The sequence below is a fragment of the Hypanus sabinus genome, chromosome 3 (genome assembly GCF_030144855.1).
Source record: "Hypanus sabinus isolate sHypSab1 chromosome 3, sHypSab1.hap1, whole genome shotgun sequence".
NCBI lineage: Eukaryota > Metazoa > Chordata > Chondrichthyes > Myliobatiformes > Dasyatidae > Hypanus > Hypanus sabinus.
In genome coordinates this window covers 949,249-970,787 of record NC_082708.1, presented here as the reverse complement: position 1 = coordinate 970,787, position 21,539 = coordinate 949,249, and the positions used below count along the sequence as shown (strand labels likewise).

The window sequence follows — 21,539 nt, the reverse complement described above, 5'->3', positions numbered from 1 at the left end:
GCATACTCAATAGATTAAATCACATTAATAAATCAATGACAAACTGCACCAATTGGGCATATAATAAGTGTGCAAAAGTCAACAAACTGTGTAAATGCAAAAAGGAAAAAAAACTAAATAAAAAAAAACAAATGAGCAGTAAGTAGCAAGAACAATAGATGAAGAGTGAGTCTATAGGTTGTGGAAACAGTTCAGTGATAGAACAAGTGAAGTTATCCCCTTTCATTCAAGGGTTGAGGCATAATAACTGTCCTGAACCTCGTGGTGTGGGTCCTGAGGCTGCTGTCCCTTGTTCCTGGTAGCAGCAGTGAGAAGAGAGCATGTTCTGAGTGGTGAGGGTCCCTGATAGGGATGCTGCTTGCCTGCAACAATGCTTGTGTGGATGTGCTCAGTGGGCAGGAGGGTTTTATCCATGATGGACTGGGGCATGTCCTCTACTTTTTGTAGAATTTTCAGTTCAAGGGCATTGGTGTTTCCAAGAGCGAAGAGCTTCCCTGGTGGATTGGAGGAAGATACTGGTGGAGATAACGGCAGAGCAGACATGGCTGAAGTGGCTTGGTATAGCTCACAAGATGCAGGATGGATATATCCCACAGAACAAGTTGTTCACAAATGGCAACCATGGCTGACAAAAGAAGTTAAGGACACCATAAAAGGCAAGAAAAAACAATAAGACACAAGAGCAGAATTAAGTCAATTGGTCCATGGAGTCTGCTCCGCCATTCACTCATGGGTGATCCTTTTCTCCCTCCCCATGGTTGGGAAAGTGTTGGAGTCCATTATTAAGGATGAGGTTTTGGGGTACTTGGAGACTAATTATAAAATAAGTCAAAGTCAGCAAGGTGTCCGTGAAAGTAAATCTTGCCTGACAAATCTGTTAGAGTTCTTGAAGGAAGTAACAAGCAGAGAGGACAAAGGGGTGGCAGTGGATGTCATTTACTTGGATTTTTAAAAGACATTTGATAAGGTGCCACACATGAGGCTGCCTAATAAGATAAAATCCCATGGCATTACAGCCCCCAATACTGACCCCTGCAGAACACCACTAGTCACTAGCAGCCAACCAGAAAAGACCCCCTTTATTCCCACTCACTGCCTCCTACCTGTGGGATAGAAGAATTGCTGATAGATAGGAGGCAGTGAGTGGGAACAAAGGGGGTCTTTTCTGGTTGGCTGCAAGTGACTAGTGGTGTTCTGCAGGGGTCAGTACTGGGACCGCTACCTTTCACGTTGTTTGTCAATGGTTTGGATAATGGAATTGAAGTGTTTGTGGATGATATGAAGATAGGTGGTGCTGAGGAAGCAGTGCGATTTCAGCAGGACTTAGACAAATTGGAAGAATGGGCAAAAACCTGGCAGGTGGAATACAGTGTTGGGAAATAGATGACAATGCATTTTGGTAAAATGAACAATAGTGTGGACTATTATCTATGGGGAGAACATTCAAACATCAGACGTGCAAAGGGACTTTGGAGTCCTCGTGCAAAACTCCCAGAAGGTTAATTTACGGATTGAATTTATGGAAAAAAAGGCAAATGCAATGTTGCCATTCATCTCAAGGGGAATAGAATATAAGACCAAGGAGACAATGCTGAGGCTTTATAAGACCATAAGACATAGGAGCAGAATTAGGCCATTTGGCCCATTGAGTCTGCTCCGCTATTCAATCACGGCTGTTTCTTTTTTCCCCTTCCTCTGCCCACTCCCCACTTCTCCCCATAACATAGAACATAAAATATTACAGCACATTAAAGTCCCTTTGGCCCACAATATTGTGCCGACCATTTAACCTACTCTAGAAACTGCCTGGAATTTCCTAGCACATAATTTCCTACTATTTTTCTAAGCTCTATGTACCTATCTAAGAGGCTCTTAAAAGACCCTCTTGTATCTGCATCTACCACCGCCGCCGGCAGACTATTCCACACCCATCATTCTCTGTGTTAAAAGCTTACCCCTGACATGCACTCGATACCTATATCCACGTACTTTAAAACTATGCCCCCCTGTGTAAAACTAAGCCTCTGCTTATCCACATGATCAATGCCTCTCATCATCTTGTACACCTCTATCAGGTCACCTCTCATCCTCCGTCGCTCCAAGGAGAAAAGGCTTATTCTCATAAGGTACGCCCTCCAAAAATACAGTATAACCTTTGATGCCACGTCCAATCAAGAACCCATCAAGCTCTGCCTTAAATACACCCAGTGACCTGGCCTCCACAGCTGCATGTGGCAACAAATTCCACAAATTCACCACCCTCGACCTAAAGACATTTCTTCGCATCTCTGTTTAAAATGGATGCCCTTCTATCCTGAGGCTCTGCCCTCTTATCCTATACTCTCCCACTATGGGAGACATCCTTTCCATATCTGCTCTATCTAGGCTTTTCAACTTGTGAAAGGTTTCAATGGGATCCCCCCTCATCCTTCTAAATTCCAGTGAATACAGACCCAGAGCCATCAAATGTTCCTCTTATGATAACCCTTTCATTCCTGGAATCATTCTTGTGAACCTCCTCTGAACCCTCTCCAATGCCAACACATCTTTTCTTAGATGAGGAGCCCAAACTGTTCACAGTACTCAAGGTGAGGCCTCACCAGTGCCTTATAAAGCCTCAGCATCACATCCCTGCTCTTCTATTCTAGGCCTCTAAAATGAATGCTAACATTGCATTTGCATTCCTCACTACTGACTCAACCTGCAAGTTAACTTTCAGGATGTTCTACATAAGACCCTCAAGTCCCTTTGCATCTCAGATTTGAAGATTTTCTTCCCATTTAAAAAATTGTCTGCACATTTATTTCTACTACCAAAGTGCATTTTCCAATATTGTATTTCATTTGCCACTTTCTTGCCCAGTCTCCTAATCTGCCTTAGTCCTCTTGCAGACTACCTGTTTCTTGAACATTACCTGTCCCTCCATCAATCTTCGTATCATCTGAAAATTTGGCAACAAAGCCATCTATTCCATCATCTAAGTTGTTGACATACAGCATGGAAAAAAACAGTCCCAACACCAACCCCTGCAGAACACCACTGGTTGTTGGCAGCCAACCAGAAAAAGGAACTGTTTATTCCCACTCGCTGCCTTCTTCCAATCAGCCAATTTTCTAATCATGTCAGTAACTTTCCTATAATTCCATGGACTCTTAGGCTGCCTCATGTGTGGCACCTTGTCAAAGGTCTTCTGAAATTCTAAACGTACAATATCCATTGCATCCCTCTTATTTATCTTATGCATAATCTCCTCAAAGAATTCCAACAGGTTGGTCAGGCAAGATTTTCCCTTAAGGAAACCATGCTGACTTTGTCCTATCTTGCCCTGTGCCACCAAGTACTCCATCAAATCATCCTTAACAATTGACTTAACCTTTCTGCTGCCTTCCTCCTTTCCTAAAAAGTGGTGTGACATTTGCACTTTTCTAGTCCTCTGGCACCATACTAGAGTCCAAAGATTTTTGAAAGGTCATTGCTAATGCTGCCATAGTCTCTAACACTACAATTTCTGAACTCTGGGGTGCAGTTCATCTGGTCTGGATTACTTATATACTTTTATGTCTTACAGCTTTTTGAGCACCTTCTCCCTTGTAATAGCAACTGCACTCTGTGGAATCTCTTCCTTCACACCCTTCAATATCTGGCACACTGGTAGTGTCTTCCAAAGTGAAGACTGATGCAAAATACTCATTAGTTCATCAGCCATCTCCTTGGCCCCCATTATTATTTATCCTGCCTCATTTCCTAACAGTCCTATATCCAGTCGCATCTCTCTTTTATTTTTTACATGTCTGAAAATGCTTTTACTATCCACCTTAATATTGTTTCCTAGCCTGCTTTCATATTTCATCTTCTCCCTTGAATGATCCTTTTAGTAGCTCTCTGTAGGTTTTTAAAAGCTCCCCAATCTGCTATCTTCCTGCTTATTTTTGTTTGTTGTATTCCCTCTGTTTTGCTTTTACATTAGCTTTGATTTCCCTTGTTAGCCATGGTTGTACTATTTTGCTATTTGAGTATTTCTTCCTTTTTGGTATGCATCCATCCTGTGCCTTCCTCATTTTTCCCAGAAACTCAAGGCATTGTTGCTCTGCTGTCATCCCTGCCAGCATCTCCTTCCAATTTACTTTGGCCAACTTCTCTCTCATACCACTGTAATTTCCTTTACTCCACTGAAATACTGCTACATCAAACTTTACTTCCTTCCTATCAAATTTAAGTAGAACTCAATCATATTGTAATCAATGACTCCTGAGGGTCTTTTTTTTACCTTAAGCTCCCTAATTGCCTCTCATTCTTTACTTAACACCCAATCTAATATAGCTGACCCCCTAGCAGGCTCAATAACAAACTGCTCTAAAAAGCTACCTCTTAGGCATTCAACAAACTCACTGCCTTGAAATCCATTACCAACCTGATTTTCCCAATCAACCTGCATGTTGAAATTTCCCATGACCACCATAATATTGGCCTTTTGACAAACCTTTTCTATTTTGCCTTGTAATCTGTGGTCCACAACCCAGCTACTGTTGGGAGGCCTGAATATAACTGCCATCAGAGTCCTTTTACTCTTGCAGTTTCTTAACTCAACTCACAAGGATTCAACATCTTCTGATCCTATATCACATCTTTCTACTGATTTGATGCCATTCTTTACCAGCTGAGCTACGCCACCAATTTCAGCCATGATTCAGAGATGGCCACAACATCATACCTGACAATCTGTAATAGTGCAACAAGATCATCCACGTTATTTCTTTTACTCTGTGCATTGTGGTATAACACTTTGAATACTGTGTTTGCTGTATAAGACACTAGTCAGGGTGCAGATGGAATATTGTCAACAGTTTTGGAACCATATCTCAGAAAGGATGTGTTGACTTTGGAGAGACTCCAGAGGAGGTTCATGAGGATGATTCTGGGAATGAAGAGGTTAACATATGAGGAGCATTTGGCAGCTTTGGGCCTGGAACTTTGAAGAATGCTAGGAGTTCTCATTGAAACCTATGGAATGTTGGAAGGATTAGATAAGGTGGATGTGGAGAGGATGTTTCTTATGGTGGGGGTATCCAGAACCGGAGGGCACAACCCCAAAACTGAGGAGTGACCTTTTAGAACAGAGGTAAGGAGGAATTTTTTAAAGCCAGAGAGTAGTGAATCTGTGGAATGCTCTGCCACAGACTGTGGTGGAGGCCAAGACAGTAGGAATAGTTAAAGTGATAATTGTTATTTTCTGATCAGGCATTAAAGGTTATGGCAAGAAAGTAGGTGAATGGGGTTGAGTGGGATCTGGGATCAGCCATGATAGAATGGCAGAGCAGCTCAATGGACTGATTAGCTGAATGGCCTAATTCTGCTTCTATGATCTACAACAGTGATGTTGTCAGCAAACAAAAATGAGATGGGAGCAGTGCTCAGTCACACAATCAGAAGTGTATTGTAAGTAGAATACAGATTAGGTACACAGCCTTTGGGTGCACCAGTGTTGGAGGAGTATTTCAGGGATGAGAAGGTACCAGGACAAGTGAGTTTGCTTTCCCTGGAATTGAGGCAGAGGGTTCTTGTTTGAGGAATACAAAGCGATGAGGGTCGTCAGTAGAAACTTTTCCCTGTTGTAGAGGAGTGTATGGGTTTAGAGTGAGAGGTAAGATGTTTTGAGGGGATCAGATGAAGAATGGCCCTCTATGTAATATTCCTAGAGTCCTGATGAAGGGTCTCGGCCTGAAACATTGACTGTTTACTCTTCTCCATGGATGATGCCTGACCTGCTGAGTTCCTCCAGCATTTTGATTTTGATGCTGAAGATGAGGAATATTTCTCCCTGGGAAGGGGAGAATGGAATCTGGAACGCACTGAAGACTTTGAAGGAATATTTTGACAACATGTGAATCACCAGTCAGAGCATGCATGTAAATGGCATCAGTGTATATTGCTATTGATGGCCATTCTGGACATGTTGGGCAAAGGGCCTGTTTCTGGGTTGGATTCTGTGATTCTATGATTCCCATAAGACCATAAGAGCTAGGAGCAGAATTAGGCCATTTGGCCCGTTGAGTCTGCTCCACCATTTCATCATAGCTGAGTTATTATCCCTTTCATTTCCATTCTCCCACCTTCCCCCTGTAACCTTTGATGCCCTGATTAACCAAGAACCTATCAACCTCCACCTTAATTATATACTCACTGACTTGGCCTCCACAGCTATGTTTGGGCCTCTGTCAGTCATGGTCGACCATGGGTACTGCGCCTCTGGTAGTCACTGGGAGTGGATTCTCCAGGGTGCAAGCCAGGACAGAGTTGTTACGGAGATCCATCTGTTGCCCATGCAGTGGAACCCCCCCCCCTCCAAGCTGATGACTGGTTCAAAGGAACGACGGAAGTCGGTACGGTTTGGTGCCAGCAGCATCGCGCGAGTTGCCGTGCCGGTGCCGGGTACAGCAGTCAGCCACCTTCGGGACTCCGACTCCGGATTTTTCCTCAGGGTTTACTCCTGAAGCCTTTCCCGTGAGCGGGTATAGCTGCAAGGCAGCGGAGGTTTGAAATCGGAGTTTTCCCTCTCCTAGATGAGCTACCATCTGTGGTTAACAAGCCCCATCGGTGCAGAGCAACTGGTTTTAAGACGCCAGTGGCCCACCTTTGCCCCTTCTCCTGTCAGTGAGAACAGCTCCGTTGGGCATCATAACTATGCCACACGTGAAGGCCAGGAGTTGGACTTGGTTGTCAGAGGCTGTTTGAGATGCACGCCATGAAGGGCATTTGTTTAGTAGTGGGAGCTTGTCCCCATCACCACCCTTCACTATAACTACCATAGCTGTATGTGCCAACAAATTCAACAGATTCACTACTCTCTGGCTAAAGAAGTTCCTTCTCATCTCTGTTGTTAATGGATGTTACTCTTTCCTAAAACTGTGCCCTTGCGTCCAAGAGGCTTCTACCATAGGAAACATCCTCTTTATATCCACTCTATCTATGCCTTCCAACATTCAATAGGTTTTAATGAGAACCCCCCTTATTCTTCTAAACTTCCATGGGTACAGGTCCAGAGCCATGAAACGCTTCTTGTGCATTAACCCTTTCATTCCCAGACTCATTTTTGTGAACCACCTCTGGTCTCCCTCCAATGCCAGCACATCTTTTCTTAGATCCCCTTATAGAACCCAATCTCACTGCACCAAACCCTTCCCCAGGACCAATTCCCCTGCCCAATGCTTCCCCAACTCAGGGATACGTCTCTCTGGCCCATTGCTGGATCACTCACCATTGTGAGGGTCAATGTTAAACAGCCCAGTCTCCAAGGTCATCAGATAGTAGAGGATCTGTCCGTTTGTTCCGGAGTCCCTGTCTGTTGCCGTGACTGTTATGATGCTGGTGCCAGGAGGAGTGAACTCTGATATCGACACCTGCCAAAAGAGTTAAACACCTGACTTTCAGACAAAGCAGCAGAGCCTGGATGCCAACAATGAGGAATGACAGAACACAGTGATGATCTAGTACTCTTGTGGTTGCTTCTCTCCGTCCCCAGTACATGCCTGAATGTCCCAGTATCAGCTCCACTGTACAGAGAACAGTACAGCATAATACAGGCCCTTCAGCTCATGATGTTGTGTCAATCCACGTAAACCATCTTGCACAATCTTACCCCTCACTCCTACAGACTCTTTCATCCATGCGCCTTAAATGTCCCTAATGTGTCTGCCTCCACTATCAGCCCTGGTGGTGCACTCCCTGTACTTACCACTCTGTAAAAAAGAAACCTTCCTCTGACATTTCCCCTAAAATTTCCACCAATCACCTTAACTGTTGCTCCAAGAGAAAAGCCTGGGCTGAGAGATAATGCTGAAGCTCTTTAAAACCCTGCGTGGACCACACTTGGAATATTGTGCTCAGTTCTGGTCACCTCATTACAGGAAGGATGTGGAAGCTTCAGAGAGGATGCAGAGGAGATTTACTGGGATGCTGCCTGGATTAGAGAGCATGTCTTATGAGGATAGGTTGAGCTTTTCTCTTTGGAGCGAAGGAGGATGAGAGGTGACTTGATAGAGCTGTACAAAATGATTAAGAGGCATAGATTAAATGAACAGCCAGAGACTTTTTCCCAGGGTGGAAATGGTTATTACAAGGGGGCATACTTTTAAGGTGATTGGAGGAAAGTATAGGGGGATGCCTGTGGTAGTTTTTTTTCACTACACAGAGAGTGGTGAGAATGTGGAACACCCTGCCAGGGAAGATGGTAATAGCAGATACATCAGGGACATTTAAAAAATTCTTAGATAGACACATGGATTAAAGAAAAATGGAGGGTTGGATTGATCTTGGTTAAAAGGCTAGCACAACACTGTGGGACGAAGGCCTGTACTGTATTGCACTGTTTGTATTCTATGTTCTTACCTATTATGTTTCTTGAACAAAGGAATAATATTTGCCACCCTGCTACTACTCCTGTGGTTAGTGAGAACAGAAAGATCATCACCAAAGGTGCAGCAATCTCTTTGCTAATTTCCTGCAGTAACCTGGGGTATATCCCAACTGACCCTAGGGACTGACAAAGGGTCTCAGCCTTTATTCATTTTCATAGATGCTGCCTGACCTGCTGAGTTTCTCCATATCCCTCTATTCCTGACCTGATGAAGTGTTTTGGCCCAAAATGTTGACTGCTTTCCAGAGATGCTGGCTGACCTCCTGAGTTCCTGCAGCATTTTGTGTGTACTGCTCTGGATTTTTAGCATCTGTTCATCTAGCAGAATCTGACCAGTCTAAATCTTTTGCATTAAGGAGCTGCCAAACTGCTGCAGGAGGGAGGGTACAGGTTGGATGGTAAGGATTTCTTCTGAGGCAGACGTGAGCTACAACAGGGACAGGCTGTCCCTGAATTCAAAAGCAAACAGCATCCATAAGATCATAAGACATTGGTGCAGAATTAGGCCATTCAGTCCATCGTCCACTCCGCCATTTCATCATAGCTGATCCCTATTCAACCCTGTACACCAGGCCTTTCACCATATCCGTTGATGCCTTGACCAATCAGTAATCTATGAACTACCGCTTTAAATATATCCATGGACTAGGCCTCCACTGTAATCTGTAGCAGAGCATTCCACAGATTCACCACACTTTAGCTAAAAAAATGTCTCCTTCTATTCTAAAAGGTCACCCCTCAATTTTGAAGGTGCACCCTCTAGTTCTGGATACCCTTATCAGAGGGAACATCCTCACCAAGTCCACCTTATTCAGTCCTTTCATCAGTCAGTAGGTTTCAATGAAATCCCCACGCATTCTTCTAAATTCCAGTGAGTACAGGCCAAAAGCTGCCAACCGCCGCTCACATGTTAACCCCTTCATTCCTGGAATCATCCTCATGAACCTCCTCTAGACACTTTCCAATGACAACACATCCTTTCTGAGATACGGGGTCCAATACAGTTGACAATACTCCAAGTATAGCCTGACCAGTGCCTTATAAAGCCTCAGCATTTATTTGCTTGTTTTTATATTCTATTCCCCTTGAAATAAATGCGAGCATTGCATTTGCCTTCTTTACTGCAGACTCAACCTGTGAATTAACCTTCCGGGAGTCTTGCACGAGGACTCCAAAGTCTCTTTGCACCACTGATGTTTGCATTTCTCCCCATTTAGGTAATAGTCTGCATTATTCCCTTTACCAAAATGTATTACCGTGCACTTCCCAACACTGTTCTATCTGCCACTTTTTTTTATCCATTTTTCCAATTTGTCTCAAGTCCTTCTGCAATCGAATTGCCTTCTCAGCACTATCTACCCCTCCACCTATCTTTCTATCATCTGCAAACTTTGCCACAAACCCATTGTCTAAATCACTGACAAACAATGTGAAAAGTAGTGATCCCAATACTGACCCCTGAAGAACATCACTAGATACTGGCAACCAACCAGAAAAGGCCCCCTTTATTCCCAGTCACTGCCTGTTGCCTGTCAGCCATTCCTCTATCCATGCCAGTATCTTTCCTGTAACATCATAGGATATTATTTTGTTGAGCTGCCTCATGTGAGACATCTTATCAAATGCCTTCTGAAAATCCAAGTAAATGACATCCACTGGCTCCCCTTTGTGCACCCTGCTTGTTCCTTCCCTGAAGAACTCTTAACAGATTCGTCAGGCAAGATTTCTCTTCAAGAAGACATGCTGACTTTGACTTATTTTTATCATTGGTCTCCAAGTACCCCAAAGGCTCATCCTTAATAATAGATTCCAGCACTTTCCCAACAACTAAGGTTAGGTTAACTGGCTTATAATTTCCTCTCTTTTGTCTTCTTCCCTTCTCAAAGGGTGGAGCGACATTTACGATTCTCCAGTCCTTTGGGATCATACCAAAATCAACTGATTCTTGAAGGATCATGCGAAGTTCATCTGTTATCTCTTCAGCAACCTATCTCAGGACTCTGGGATGTAGTCCATCTGGTCCAGTTGACTTAATCACCTTAAGACCTTTCAGTTTGCCTAGCACTTTTTCCTTTGTAATTACCGTGGCACTCACTCCTGCTTCCTGATGCTTACAGACCTCTGGCACACTGCTAGTGTCTTCCACAATGAAGACAGATGCAATGTTCTCATTAAGTTTATCTGCCATGCCTTTGTCCCCCATTACCACCTCATTAGCATCATATTCTAGTGGTCCAATATCAACTCTCACCTCCCTTTTTATATAACTGAAAAGCTGTTAGTATCCTGCTTTATATTACTGGCTAGTTTGCCCTCATATTTCATTTTTTTCCCTTCTTATTGCTTTTTTTAGTTGCCTTTTGTTTGAATTTTAAAAGCTTTCCAATCATTCCACTTCCCACACACTTTTGATTGATTACAGTATAAGCCCCTTCCTTGGCTTTTATGCAGTCCTTAACTTCCCTTGTCAGCCACAGTTGCCTACCCCTGACATTTGAGAACTTCTGCTCTAGGGCATATCTATCTTGCACCTTGTGAACTATCCCCAGAAACTTCAGCCACCTCTGTTCTGCCATCATCCCCTCCAGTATCTTCCTCCAATCCACTTGGGCAAGCTCCTCTTTCATGCCTCTGTAATTCCCTTTATTCCATTGTGTTACTGATACATGTGACTTTGCTTCTCCCTCTCAAACTGCAGTATGAATTCAATCATATCATCATCACTGGCTCCTAAGGGTTCCTTTACGTTAAGCTGATTATTAAGAAATAGGTTATTACACAACACCTTTCCCCAAGATGGCCTTTCCCCTAGTAGGCTCAAGCACAAGCTGCGTCTTGTAGCTATCTCATAGGCATTCATAGAAACATAGAAAATAGGTGCAGGAGTAGGCCATTCGGCCCTTTGAGCCTGCACTGCCATTCAGTATGATCATGGCTGATCATCCCTCAGAACCCTGTACCAGCTTTCTCTCCATACCTCCTGATCCCTTTAGCCACAAGGGCCATATCTAACTCCCTCTTAAATATAGCCAATGAACTGGCCTCAACTGTTTCCTGTGGCAGAGAATTCCACAGATTCACCACTCTCTGTGTGACAAGTTTTTCCTCATTTCGGTCCTAAAAGGCTTCCCCTTTATCCTTAAACTGTGACCCCTCGTTCTGGACTCCCCCAACATCGGAAACAATCTTCCTGCATCTAGCCTGTCCAATCCCTTTAGAATTCTATACGTTTCAATAAGATCCCCCCTCAATCTTCTAAATTCCAGCGAGTATAAGTCCAGTCTATCCAGTTTTTCTTCATATGAAAGTCCTGCCATCCCAGGAATCAATCTGGTGAACCTTCTTTGTACTCCCTCTATGGTAAGAATGTCTTTCCTCAGATTAGGGGACCAAAACTGCACACAATACTCCAGCTGCGGTCTCACCAAGGCCTTGTACAACTGCAGTAGAACCTCCCTGCTCCTGTACTCGAATCCTCTTGCTATGAATGCCAACATACCATTTGCCTTTTTCACCGCCTGCTGTACCTGCATGCCCACCTTCAATGACTGGTGTACAATGACACCCAGGTCTCGTTGCACCTACCCTTTTCCTAATTGGCCACCATTCAGATAATAATCTGTTTTCTTGTTCTTGCAATCAAAGTGGATAACCTCACATTTATCCACATTAAATTGCATCTGCCATGAATTTGCCCACTCACCTAACCTATCCAAGTCACCCTGCATCCTCTTAGCATCCTCCTCACAGCTAACACTGCCGCCTAGCTTCGTGTTATCCGCAAACTTGGAGATGCTGCATTTAATTCCCTCGTTAAATCATTAATATATATTGTAAACAACTGAGGTCCCAGCACTGAGCCTTGCGGTACCCCACTAGTCACTGCCTGCCAATCTGAAAAGGTTCCGTTTATTCCCACTCTTTGCTTCCTGTTTGCCAACCAATTCTCTATCCACATCAATTCAACAAATTCCCTCTCCTGTGATCCGACACCAAACTGTTTTCCCCAATGCTCTTGCATATTGAAGTCCTCCATTACAATTGTGACATTACCCTTATTACGTGCCCTTTCCAGCTCCCTTTGTAATCTCAACCTCACATCCTAGATGCTATTTAAAGGCATATATATTTTTCATCCTTGCAGTTTCTTAACCCCTCCCACAAGAGTGGGAAAACTAACCAGTGTGACCTGGGTGGGTTGATAATCGTCAGTGTGGTAGATGATAAACAGAAGAGACTACAGATGCTGGAAATCCAGAGCAACACACACAAAATACTGGAGGAACTCAGGTGAGGTAGCATTTATGGAGGGGAATAAACTGTCGGCATTGTCCAGTTCTAGGTCTGGCCTCAGTCCCAACCACCTACAAGCTGAGACATTTTTCACTGTCTGTGAGTCCCGCTGCTCCTCTTCTCTCAACACTATCCCCACCAATGCCGGGTCTCTCAGACTTCCCTCCACCCCTCGTTCCCCACTCCCATCTTCCTCCCGTTCCACTTTCCCTGTACACCCCAACTCTCCCCTCTCCTCTTACCCCTCTTAGCCTTTACCCTACCCTGACCCCTGCTCAAACCACTGCCTCTGACCTTTCCCTCTCAGAGTCAGAATGTGCCCTGATGAAGGGTCAGCAGTTTATTCCCCTCCATAGATGCTGCCTGATTTGCTGAGTTCCTCCAGCTTTTGGTGTTATTGTAGATGAGAAGGATGAGGAAATACAAAAATCAGACAGGGTAGGCAGGGGCAGTGCAGGGAGTGAGGAATTCTAATAGGACACACTGCATTTATTTGAATGCAGGAAACCCAACACATACGGCAGATGAACTCAGGGCACATTACAAAAACATAGTTGAGAGAGGAGCGGGACTGGCACCTCAAAGTTCTGGGGTACAGGACAACAGGCATGATAGAGGTGGGTGTGTCAAGAGGTAAAATTTTATATTTTATTAGAGAGAGTATCACGGCAGCATTTTGAGAGGATATTTGTCCAGTGAAGTTACACAGGTGGAAGAAGGGGACCATTCTCCAGGTCCCTCAATAGTCCCTCAACGTTTCAGGCCAAGACCTTCATTAGCACTGCAAACAAAGGATGTAACAAGAATTAAAAAAAACTAAGGCTATTTGAATGCAAAATGTTCAGACTGGCCAATGAAGCTAAAATGAAGTGATGCAAAGGTGTGGCTACTACAAGAACTGAGTGGTTGTGTGCCTTCATGTGAATGTATGCACGTGTCGGATCCTGTGTGCTTACCTGGTACAAATCCTGCACAAAGACAGGAGGGTTGTCATTGACATCTTCAACGCGGATGGTGATGTTTGCCTCAGTGCTGTGTTTGGAGTCAGAGGAGTGAACCGTCAACAGGTACCATGTGCGCTGCTCGAAGTCCAGCTCCGCTGCCAGGGAGATGATTCCATGGTAACGACTGATACTGAACACTTGGCTTTCAGTTGCCAGACTGTAGGTGAGCATTGGGCCTGAGTCCACATCGTTGCCTGTCACCTTGGTGATCTCTGAGCCAATCGCAGTATCTGTGGCCAAAGCATGGACGTGTCAGTGAGGCATTATAAATCATTGGTCAGACTGAGCTTTGGAGCAATCATGCCCTTTATTTAAGAAAGGATGTGCTGGCATTGGAGAGGGTCCAGAACAGGTTCATGAGAATGATCCCAGGAACAAATGTATAAGGAGTGTTTGATGGTTCTGGAATTTAGGTTTCAATGAGATTGATTTTTTTAATTGCATATTGAAAGTTCTAGATAGAATGGACATGCAGAGGATGGGGGTAATCTAGGACCAGAAAGCATAGCCTCAGAATAGAGGAACATCCATCTAGAACAGAGATGAGGAGGAATTTCTTTGGCCGGAGAATGCTGAATCTATGGAATTCACTGCCACAGACGATTGTGGAGACTAAGGCATTGTGTATATTTAAAGCAAAGTATGATAGGCTCTTGATTAGTCAGGCGTGAAAGGTGTCTGGGAGAAGGCAGTGGAATGGGGTTGAGAAAGATAATAAATCAGCCATGATCAAATGGCGGAACAGTCTCAATGGGTGGCATGGTATAATTCTGCTTCTGTATCTTATGATCAGTCACAGGAACACCTCCCAGCACCCAGTCATTACCCACTCCGAGCAAGGATTGGTCAGTGCTGCCAAAGGTATTGGAACTTCTTGTGCCAACCAGGGTCTAAACCGCAGAATTTGGGGCTTCTGGCCTGAAGGTCAGTCCCACACCATCCTGTGGCTACCAGGCTGATTAAGACCAGTGATCAGGGCTTGGTCACAATCCACATGTTCAAGACTGACAATTAATGGAGGGTGCTCTGTGGGACGGGCAGTACTGAGAGAGGGTCACACACTGGGATAGACGTCGGTGTGTGAGCAAACCCTGAAGAACAGCAATGAGGATGAGAAGGGTGTAGAACAGAGGTGTTTTAACTTTGGCAGAGAACTGCAACGGTTTTCTTCTCAGAGGATAGTGTGGATAGAGTGGTGAAGAAAGCTTTTGGTATGCTGGCCTATATAAATCAGAGCATTGAGTTTAGGAGTTGGTATGTGATGTCAAAATTGTACAAGACATTGGTGAGGCCAAATTTGGAGTATTGTGTACAGTTCTGGTCACCGAATTATAGGAAAGATGTCAACAAAATAGAGAGAGTACAGAGATGATTTACTAGAATATTACCTGTGTTTCAGCACCTAAGTTACAGAGAAAGGTTGAGCAAGTCAGTTCTTTATTCTTTGGAGTGTAGAAGGTTGAGGGGGAACTTGATAGAGGTATTTAAAATTATGAGGGGGATAGATAGAGTTGATGTGGATAGGCTTTTTCCATTGAGAGTAGGGGAGATTCAAACAAGAGGACATGAGATGAAAGTTAGGGGTCAAAAGTTTAGGGGTAACATGAGGGGGAATTTCTTTACTCAGAGGGTGGTAGCTGTGTGGAATGAGCTTCCAGTAGAAGTGGTAGAGGCAGGTTCGATATTGTCATTTAAAGTAAAATTGGATAGGTATATGGACAGGAAAGGAATGGAGGGTTATGGGCTGAGTGCGGGTCAGTGGGACTAAGTGAAACTAAGTGTTCGGCAGACTAGAAGGGCCGAGATGGCCTGTTTCCGTGCTGTAATTGTTATATGGTTATAGGAAGGCTGATTTGCCGAGTTTTGTGGAGTCTGTGTTCAGGCTGCAACAGTGACATGGCTGCTGGCTTACCAAAGTTTGTTTCTGCAACTTTTATTGGAAGTTGGGACTGTGCACTGGGAGGGTCAGTGCTGGAGTTTCATCACACAGACTTCCCTGCTTGTCTGGAGGGGACTACTATCCTTTGTCTCTTCCAGTCATGGAGCCATAGAAAAGAACAGCAGAGGAACAGGCCCTTAAGCCCATCTAGTTCATCCTGAAACAATTTAAATTTGCTACTCTCATTGAGCTGTACTGGGACCATAACCCTCCATACGCCTGCCATTCATGTACCTATCCAAACTTTGCTTAAACATTGAAATTGAGCTTACATGCACCACATGTACTGGCAACTTGTTCCACATTCTCATGACCCTCTGAGTGAAGAATATTCTCTCATGTTCCCATTAAACTTCACCTTTCACCTTTAATCCATGACCTCTGGTTGTAGTCCTACCAAATCTCAGTGGAAAAAAAATCTGCTTGCATTTACGCTATCTGTACCCCTCATAATTTTATGTACCTCCATCAAATCTCTTCTCAATCTTCTATGTTCTAAGGCATAGAGTTCTATAACCTATTCACTCTTTCAACTCAGCTCCTCCAGACTTGGCAACATCCTTGAAAATTTTCACTTACTCTTTCAGCCTTATTTAATTCTTTCCTGTATGTAGGTGACCAAAACTGCACACAATATTCCAATTTAGGCCTCACCAATGTCTTATACAACTTCAACATAGCATTCTATCTCTTGTATTCAGTACTTTGATTTATGAAGTCTAATGTGCCAAAATGTTTCTTTACGATCCTATCTACCTGTAACGCCACTTTCAAGAAATTATGGACCTGTATTTCCTGATCCCTTTGTTTTACCACACTCGTCATTACCTAACTGTTCACTGGCAAGAAGACGTAGCTTTCCTCACAGTCCACTACACCTCCAATCTTGATGTTATCTGCAAATTTGATGATGCAGTTAATCACAATATCATCCAGATCATTGAAATAGATGTCCCACAACAATGGACTCAACACTGATCCCTGTGGCATGGCACTAGTCACAGGCCTCCAGTCAGAGAAACAATCATCTACTGTCACTCTCTGACTTCTCCCACAAAGCCAATGTCTAATCCAATTTACTACCTCATCTTGAACACTGAGTGACAGACCCTTTTGACTAAACTCCCATGTGGGACCTTGTCAAATGCTTTGCTAAAGTCCATGCAGATACCACTTCCTTGCCTTCATCCACGTCCTCGTTAACTTCCTTGAAAAGCTCTATAGGGTTGGTTAAACATGACCTTTTGTCAGAACTGCTCTTGGAAAGACTGATAAGTAACAATACACACAAAATGCTGGTGGAACACAGCAAGCCAGGCAGCATCTATAAGGAGAAGCACTGTTGACGTTTCGGGCCAAGACCCTTCGCCAGGACTAACTGAAAGGAAAGATAGTAAGAGATTTGAAAGTAGTGGGGGGAGGGGAAATGTGAAATGATAAGAGAAGACCAGAGGGGGTGGGATGAAGCCAAGAGCTGGAAGGGTGATTGGCGAAAGTGATACAGAGCTGGAGAAGGGAAAGGATCATGGGACGGGAGGCCTCGGGAGAAAGAAAGGGGGGGGGGAAGCACCAGAGGGAGATGGAGAACAGGCAGAGTGATGGGCAGAGAGAGAGAAAAAAAACCAAACAACTAAATATGTCAGGGATGGGGTAAGAAGGGGAGGAGGGGCATTAACTGGTTAGCAAAGTCAATGTTCATGCCATCAGGTTGGAGGCTACACAGCCGGTATATAAGGTGTTGTTCCTCCAACCTGAGTTTGGATTCAATTTGACAGTAGAGGAGGCTATGGATAGACATATCAGAATGGGAATGGTACATGGAATTAAAAAAGGAAGACATCTCCTTCGTCCTGGAATGAAAAGCCTCATCCTGAGAGCAGATGCGGCGGAGACGGAGGAATTGTGAGAAGGGGATAGCATTTTTGCAAGAGACAGGGTGGGAAGAGGAATAGTCCAGGTAGCTGTGAGAGTCTGTAGGCTTATAGTAGATATCAGTAGATAAGCCGTCTCCAGAGATGGAGACAGAAAGATCAAGAAAGGGGAGGAAGGTGTCGGAAATGGACTGATAAGTGTTGTGACTGAGTTAATTCAGCAGCATTCTGATTTCTGATTTTGTGGGGCTTTGATAGAGGGGCATGGCAGGGGGATGGGAACCAGTATGATAGAGTTGGGGAAGAGCCTGCAAGTGATGGGTGTAACATGAATTTAGGAAGAGCAAGCTAATAATTGGGTACAGATTCAGCCAGTGCAAGGAGTTAAACTATACCACAGAGGCAAACTTCAAAAGGGTGAAGAATGCAGGACTGAAGATGCTGTATCTAAATGCACATAGTATTCAGAATAAGGTGGGTGAACTCATGGCACAATTAGAGATTGGTCAGTATGATGTTGGAGGCATCACTGAGTCATGGCTGAAAGAAGCCCATAGTTGGGAGCTTCGTATCAAAGGATATGCTTTGTATCAAAAGGACTTCCTGTAGAAGTAGTAGAGGCCAGTTCAGTTGTGTCATTTAAGGTAAAATTGGATAGGTATATGGACAGGAAAGGAGTGGAGGGTTATGGGCTGAGTGCGGGTAGGTGGGACTAGGTGAGATTAAGGGTTTGGCACGGACTAGGAGGGCCAAGATGGCCTGTTTCTGTGCTGTGATTGTTATATAGTTATACGGTTATATGGACAGACAGGAAGGCATAGGCGGTGGTGTGGCTCTGTTGGTAAGAGATGGAATTAAATGTTTAGAAAGAGGTAACATAGAGTCAGAAAATGCCAAATCTTTGTGGGTGAAGTTAAACAGCAAGTATAAAAATATCATAATGGGAATCATATGTATATTACCTACAAACAGTAGCCAAGATGAGGGGTTGAGATTGCAAAGGGAGCTGGAAAAGGATGCAGTAAAGGTAATGTCACAATTGTAATGGGGGACATCAGTATACAAGGGGATTGGGAAAAGCAAATTGGTGTTGGATCGCAGGAGAGGGAAGTTGTTGAATGGCTATGAGATGGCTTTTCAGAGCAGCTTGTGCTTGAGCCTACTTGGGGAAAGGCTGTCTTCAATTGGGTGTTGTGTAATAATCCAGATCTTATTAATTAGAATGTAAAGGAACACTAAGGAGGTAGTGATCATAATATGATTGAATTCATACTGCAATTTTGCAATTGAAATTACTACATAAATCACATGTATCAGTATCACAACGGAACAAAGAGAATTACAGAGGCATGAGAGAAGAGCTTGTCCAGGTGGATTGGAGGAGGATACTGCGGAGATGATGACAGAGCAGAGATGGCTGAAGTTTATGGGAATAGTTCACAAGGTGCAGAACAGGTATGTCCCACAGAAGAAGTTGTTCTCAAATGGCAGGGGTGTAGGCAACCGTGGCTGACAAGGAAAATTAAGGACTGCATAAAAAACAAAGAAAGGGCATATACTGTAACACAGCAAGTGTGAATAGGAAGTTGGATGACAGGGAAGTTCTTGAAATCCAACAAAAGGCAACTAAAAAGCCGTAAGAAGGGAAAAGATAAAATGTGAGGGCAAATGAGCTAATAATATAAAGCAGAAGACTGAAATATTTTTCAGTTATATAAAGAATAAAAGGGAGGTGAGAGTTGATATTGGACTACTGGAAAATGATGCTTGTGAGTTAGTACTGGGAGGCAAAGAAATGGCAGATGAACATAATAAGTACTTTGCCTCAGTCGTCACTGTGGAAGACGCTAGCTATCTGCCAGAGGTCCGCAAGAGTCAGGAGCAGGAGTGAGTTCCATTGCTATTACAAAGGAAAAATTGCTGGGAAAACTCAAAGGCCTTAAGGTGGGTGTGACCTGTACCAGATGGACTACATCCCAGAGTCCTGAAGGGGTAGCAGATGCATTGGTTATGAACTTTCAAGTATCACATGATTCTGACATGGTCCCAGAGGACTGGAAATTTGCAAATGTCACTTCACTCTTTAAGAAGGGCGAAAGGCAAAAGAAAGGAACTTATAGGCCAGTTAGTCTAACTTCAGTGATTGGGAAAGTGTTAAGAGTTATTAAGGATGGGGTTTCAGGGTACTTGGAGACTAATGATAAAAATAAGTCTATTCAGAATGGTTTCTGTCAAGGAAATCTTGCCTGACAAATCTTTTAGAGTTCTTTGGGGAAGTAACAAGCAGGATGGACAAAGGAGAGGCAGTGGATGTCACTTACTTGGATTTTTAAAAGACATTTGATAAGGTGCCACACATGAGGCTGCCTAACAAGATAAAATCCTATGGCATTACAGGAAAGACAGTGGCATGGATAGAGGAATGGGTGACAGTCAGGTGGCAGTGAGTGGGAATAAAGGGGGCTTTTCTGGTTGGCTGCTAGTGACTAGTGGTGTTCGTCAGGGGTCAGTATTGGGACTGCTACTTTTCACATTGCTTTTCAATGATCTTGATAATGGAATTGATGGCTTTGCGGCAACGTTTGCAGATGATAGGATGATGGGGCGAAGAGTAGGTAGTGCTGAGGAAGCAATTCAAATTGCAGAAGGACTGAGACAAGTTGGAAGAATGGGCAAAAAAGTGGCAGATGGAATACAGTGTTGGGAAATGTATTAAAATGCATTTTGATAAAACAAACAGAAGTGAAGACTATTATCTAAATAGGGAGAAAATTCAAACATCAGAGAAGCAAGGGAACTTAAGAGTCCTTGTGCAAGACTCCCAGAAGGTTAATTTACATGTTGAGTCTGTGGTAAAGAAGGCAAATGTAATGATAGCATTTATTCCAAGGGAAATAGAAGATAAAAGCAAGGAGATAATGATGAGGCTTTATAAGGAATTGGTCAGACCACACTTGGAGTATCGTCAACAGTTTTGGGCCTCATATATCAGAAAGGATGTGTTGTCATTGGAGAGAGTCCAGAGGAGGTTCACAAGGATGATTCCGGGAATAAAGGGGTTAACATATGAGGAGCATTTTTTGGCAGCTTTGGGCCTGTACTCACTGGAATTTAAAAGAATGCGATGCCGAGGCCAGTGGGTGGGTGGGGGGGGGGTGGATCTAATTGAAATCTATTGAACGTTGAAAGGAGTAGATAAAGTCATTATTGGAGAAAATGCTTCCTATGGTGGGTTATGCAGAACTAGAGGGCACAGCCTCAAAATTAAGCAGCGACCCTTTAGAACAGAGGTCAGGAGGATTTTACTTAGCCAGACGGCACTGAATCTGTGGATTGCTCTGCTGCAGACAGCTGTAGAGGCCAAGACCGTGAATTCAGAACTTAGGCATCTACAGACATTATAGGCCCTTCGACCCACAATGTTGTGCTGACCATGTAACCTATTCTAGAGGCTGCCTAGAATTTTCCTACCGCATAGCTCTCTATCACGAGTGGGGTGGCAGAAGGATGGGGTGAGAGCAGATCTGCGTGAAATGGGAAAGATGCATTTGAGAGCAGAGTTGATGGTGGAGGAAGGGAAGCCCCTTTATAACCATATGACCAGATAACAATTACAGCACGGAAACAAGCCATCTCAGCCCTTCTAGTCTGTGCCGAACACTTACTCTCATCTAGTCCCACCTACCTGTACTCAGCCCATAACCCTCCATTCCTTTCCTGTCCATATACCTATCTAATTTTACATTAAATGACAAAATCGAACCTGCCTCTACCACTTCTACTGGAAGCTCGTTCCACACAGCTGCCACTCTCTGAGCAAAGAAGTGTTACCCATAAACTTCTGCCCCCTAACTCTCAAATCATGTCCTCTCGTTTGAATCTCCCTACTCTCAATGGAAAACGCCTACCCACGTCAACTCTATCTATCCCCCTCATAATTTTAAATACCTCTATCAAGTCCCCCCTCAACCTTCTATGCTCCAAAGAATAAAGACCTAACTTGTTCAACCTTTCTCTGT

The 21,539-nt window shown here is 43.9% G+C and overlaps 1 protein-coding gene across 1 annotated transcript in view; it reads right to left on the bottom strand.

Moving 5' to 3' along the window:
- Positions 1-21,539, bottom strand: part of LOC132390964 (protocadherin-16-like) — a 491,141-nt gene that overhangs the window by 8,104 nt on the left and 461,498 nt on the right. The window contains exons 19-20 of the mRNA XM_059963494.1: positions 13,663-13,940; positions 7,256-7,397 (exon numbers count right to left, since the gene is read on the bottom strand). Coding sequence (XP_059819477.1) covers positions 7,256-7,397; positions 13,663-13,940 — 420 coding nt within the window. The remainder of the gene's footprint in view (positions 1-7,255; positions 7,398-13,662; positions 13,941-21,539) is intronic.